The sequence below is a fragment of the Marmota marmota genome, unplaced genomic scaffold (genome assembly GCF_001458135.2).
Source record: "Marmota marmota marmota unplaced genomic scaffold, marMar, whole genome shotgun sequence".
NCBI lineage: Eukaryota > Metazoa > Chordata > Mammalia > Rodentia > Sciuridae > Marmota > Marmota marmota.
Window position 1 is genome coordinate 10,652,957 of NW_025999982.1, and position 4,932 is coordinate 10,657,888.

At 46.5% G+C, this 4,932-nt stretch overlaps 1 protein-coding gene across 1 annotated transcript in view; it reads right to left on the minus strand.

The window, feature by feature from the left end:
- Positions 1–4,923, minus strand: part of Mrpl2 (mitochondrial ribosomal protein L2) — a 21,122-nt gene extending 16,199 nt beyond the window's left edge. The window contains 8 exon segments of the mRNA XM_015487761.2: positions 377–616; positions 928–1,001; positions 1,256–1,366; positions 1,440–1,555; positions 1,665–1,806; positions 2,950–2,959; positions 2,961–3,119; positions 4,628–4,923. Coding sequence (XP_015343247.1) covers positions 404–616; positions 928–1,001; positions 1,256–1,366; positions 1,440–1,555; positions 1,665–1,806; positions 2,950–2,959; positions 2,961–3,119; positions 4,628–4,723 — 921 coding nt within the window. The 5' untranslated portion in view covers positions 4,724–4,923 and the 3' untranslated portion in view covers positions 377–403.
- Positions 4,924–4,932: the final 9 nt, after the last annotated feature.

Consider the following 4,932-nt stretch of genomic DNA (forward strand, 5'->3'; position numbering starts at 1 on the left):
CTGCCGGTGGCACTCTGCGCCCAGCTCAGGGGGCTCTGCGGCCCGCCCAGAGCCACCGCTCATTTCCGCCGGACCTAGCGGAAAGCTGGGGGCCCTGGGAGAACGCTGGGGAGGAGCCGTGGTTGCCACCTCGGCGATGCGCGGCACCTCCTCCTTTGCTCCGCCCTTTCCTCTTCCTTTTTGCCCTCGCTCCCGCCGCCGGAAGTGCCTTCCCATTTCCCATAGTCAGAACTGGAAGAGACTTTGGAGGTCATTTTTGTCTCCTTCCTCTGTATTGCCCTTTCCTTTCTCTTCCCCCATATACTTGTTTGCTTCTTTTACCCACGTCCAATCTGCATTCCCCGCTCCAAAAGAAAACCCAGGAACAGATAAAAATGGCACATTTTATTGAAATTCAGGGATATCAACTTTGGGCAGCAGCGGAGGGCAGCTTCACATAACTCTTCATGGGGGGCAGTGGCCGAATCTTTCGGCCAGCCCACCCCCCCTTGCGGTGCCACAGCCCACTGGAAGGCCTCTTGCCCAGCCAGCGGTTCCGACCGGCTTTGCCGATGACCCGTTTGTTATGATCAACATTGGATACTCTGCCGACTGTTGCTGTGCACGTTTCTAGTACCTGACAAAGTGGATGGAGGAGAATCACTGAGGAAAAGGAACCCGACAACGTTGAAAGCATAATACAGCAGAACCTAAGTGCAGAGGGTGGACGTGGGGGAGCTATAGTAGAAACTGGGTAGTTGAAAAGACAATGTTTCTTCTTTCGTTATGGTGCCAACCTGACAAGGCATGCTTAGGTATGTAGCAAAGGACAGACCCAGGTAGAGGAAGTTGCTAGTATCATAAAACACCTGAGAGCAATCCCAGGCAGGAAAAGATACATTCCAAAAATTCCTTCTGTGCTGATCCCACCCACCTGTACTTACACACCTGCATCTGCCTCTTAGAGGGCAACTGGATAATGGCTGTTCCATTCACCTTCCGCAGCAGCACACCACAAGTCCCTGGGGAAGGGAGAAGCAGCTTTGCCACCCTTCACAAAGGTGTGTGTGTGGGTCACCCAAGGGCCATAGCCCACATGCTGCCCTTGCCTTGCCTTTTAGGAACAGACACAAAAAAGAAGGATGCATGCTGTGTTTTATAAGTACATGTTCTTCTGACAATGGACCAGATGTGGGCCCATGGGTTAGAGAATTGTGACATCAAATGCCCCTTGGTCTTTCTAACTGTGAGACTCAGGTAGTTCCTTTCCCCATACCTGCAGCTCGAATATACTGGGCCCCTCGGCCTGGCTCACTTTCCACGTTGTTAATGAGAGTCCCCACAGGCAGGGCCCCAAGAGGATGTGCATCCCCTTCCCGAGCAGCAACTAAAAGACAAAATTTTATCAGTCCTAGAACCTTTGCAGCCTCCAGCCCATACATCTAGTAGTCATCTCTCACCTGCCATTCGGCCTATGTGGTTAGAGTTCAGGATTATATCTCCAGCCTGCATGTTCTCTGTGGCAATGATCCAACGTTTCCGACTGCCCCCAGCAACCAGAGCTATGTCTGCTGACCTGTTCATGGACAGGGAGAAGACCATCAAGGAAGACTGATATCATCTAATAACAAACTTCACAGCAGTCATTCAGACCACACCATCATTGTCCCTCATCCCAAACTTGCCTACAAGGATCATAGCGGACTCTGATAACCTTTTCCTCAAAGGGTCCTGGCTTAGTCTCCTGCTCTGGCCGGAACCGCAGAAAGTCAATCATGCGATAAAGTTGCTTGTGGCCCCCACCAATACCATGTACTCGGATTCGGCCTGTGGTCAAGACAGTTTGGGGATGCAGTTCAGGTCAAATTAGTTCAGCTTCTACCTAGCACTGGGAACAGGCATGTTGGCCAGAGAGTAGTACTTCCCAACATTATGGCACAAAAAGGAAATGATAAGGCTGGGCACATTGGTACACGCCTGTAATCCCAGGTACTGGGCAGGAGAATCCAAAGTTCAAGGTCAGCCTGGGTTCTGCAAGACCCTGTCTCAGGTTGTGGCTCAGCAGTAGAGCGCTCACCTAGCACCTGTGAGGCCTTGGATTTGATCCTGAGCACCACATAAAAATAAAAATAAATAAATAAAACAAAGGTATTGGCCCAACTACAGCTAAAAAAAAAAAAATGGTTTGGGCTGGGCGCCAGGGATCAGGCCTATAATCCCAGTAGCTTGGGAGGCTGAGACAGGAAGATCACGAGTTCAAAGTCAGCCTCAGCAACGCGAGGCACTAAGCAAGTGAGACCTTTTCTCTAAACTGATTGAACTAAATAAACAAGTAGGTTTGGGGCTGTATCTCAGTGGTAGAATGCCCCTGGGTTCAATCCCCAGTGCCATAAAAAAGGGGAGGGAGGGCTGGGGCTGTAGCTCAGTGGCAGGGTGCTTGCTGAGGTACATACCCTGAGCAGCAACTAAAAGACAAATCCTCAGCCCACATAAAAATAAACAAATAAAATAAAGGCATTCTTTTCAACTACAACTACAAAAAACTTAAAAAAAAAAAAAATGGAAAGGAGGAAGAAGAAAGAAATTATAAAAAATTTGCACAGCTCACTGGGTTAAAGGGGTTGGGGCAACATCTATATAGAGTTTGGTAAAAATATAATTATGTAATTACTGAAATTGTATATTATTTTTAGATAATTTACTTCAAATCATTGAGTTCAGTAAGTTTACGATAACATATAAATTGTACTCATATAATTTCAACTGTTATAAATTTTGGAAGAATATGAAGAAGAATGTCATGGCATTTCCTGTGAACAGCCAATTGTCTATTGCTTTGTGTTCCACTCTCTGGCTCTAATACATGAAGAAGGAGCCTCTCAATAAATGCTTTTGAATTATATTCCTCTGCACTTTACAAGCTCTAAGTGTTACTATACATAGGTCTAGAGTCCTAGCCGTTGCTCCCACCTGTGTGGTCTTCGACCCCCAGATTTCCTCTTTTTCACTGGTACGATGGTGTACTTAGTACGACTCTTCCAGGATATAAACTTGGCATGAAGGGCCCCAGAAGTAAGTATAGGGCGGCAGGGGAGCAACATCAACGCAGAGGGCAGTTGGAGGAGGGCATTGCTCACCACCTAGGGATAATAAGAAATCTCTTCACTTGAAAGAAAACTGAAGATGGCGCAGACCGATTTTAGCTTGTAGTCCATTTCTTTCTGGAAGTGTCCCACACCAGATGTCCAAAACCTCCACCCTTTACTGCTTGCACAAACATCAGTACAAAATGTTTATCCAGGTGTATATGGGTTGATTACCTCTCCTCATTTGAGTGTCTCACCTCTAAGTATTTCTCCAGTGGAATATTCTCCCCTTGGTCATCTTTTAAATCTGGCTCAAAATCTCTATCTTCAAGAAGTTTTCCTTCCCTAAATAACTCTTTTCTAGAGCTGGTAATTTCCACATATCCATATATAACCATCAGCATTAATGCTTTTTGCCCTCTCTGCCTTATGTTTCAGGGAGTTCCCCATATATGAATGGAAGCAAGGGATCATTTCTGTCTTGTTCCTTGCGTATTCCCTATATTTCACAGAGTAGGTTGATTTGGTTTTTAACTTTAAATGTTCATCTGCCAAAATGTACCATTATCAGCCTGAGAACACCAAAGGAACAAAACTGACAATTTCCTTTTTTTTGTGGCCTAACAGTTGCCCACTCGAGACCTCAGGATACCTTCTCCTGAGACTAGTATTCTTGGTTTCTTGCCCAGCATTCTCTAATCTCAGCAATAACTCATTTTTTAAAATATTCTTTTTTTAGTTGTTGATGTACCTTTATTATTTATTTATTTATATGTGGTGCTGAGGATCGAACTCAATGCCTCACACATGCTAGGCAAATGCTCTGCCGCTGAGCCACAACCCCAGCCCAATAACTCATTCTTGTAGGTATCATAATGATTGAGAGCACAGGCTCAGCCTGTGTGGTAGCACATGCCTCTAATCCCAGCTACTTAGGAGGTTGAGGCAGGAGGACTACAAATTTGAGGCCATCCTCAACAACTTAGACCTTGTCTCAAAAAAAAAAAAAAAAAAAAACCATCATTGGGGATGTAACTCAGAGGTAAAGCACTCCTGGAATCAATCCCCAATAACAAAATAATGATAATTATAATTATAATAAGGCCGAGAGTGCAGCATGTCTAGCATGTGCAAGGCCCTGAGTTCAATCCTCAGCACAAAACCAAAAAAGCAAAACAGAACAAAACAAAAACAGAGGCTCTGAATCCAGACTGCTTAGCTCCAATAGTTGGTATGTGACTTTGGACTGCTTGTCAGCTTTCTCATCTGTAAAATGAAAATGAAGGAGTTAACTTACTTGAAATGGCTATTACGTCTCGCTTATCGTAGACATTCTGAACAACTGGTGATCTGCAAAAGATCTTGCACCCCAATATCTCTTCTGAAGAATCTCGCCTTATGATGCAGCAACATTTATAAAGGAGAGAGCTAAGGCAGATATCACGGGCCTGCTTTACTCCTGACTAGACTTGCCCGCATCCCCCGCCTCCCATCCCTACCTAGCAGTCCTCTCTCCCACGGCCCAAATCGAAACAGCCTCCTACCCGGGTAAGGCGGATTACCTGCGCAGCAGGGAGTAGACTCGTGCCGGGGGCGGTAACGGCCGGAGGCGCCAGACTGAGAGAGCCCAGAGCACGAGTCAGTGTCCATAGGGCCATGGGGGTGGCTCGGATCCCCTGGGTTCAGCACGCTACCTTTACCTTTAGTCGGGCTACTTGGCGCAGCCAGATGACGTTCTGCTCCCGGTGCCGTCGCCTTCCAATAATGTAAAAGGAGGCGGGCTAGAATTGGAGACTAATTCTAACAGCTAGCTTTCCTCCTCCAGCGAAGTCAGAGCCAATCGTCTGGCGGTTCTAAGGTCGCATGA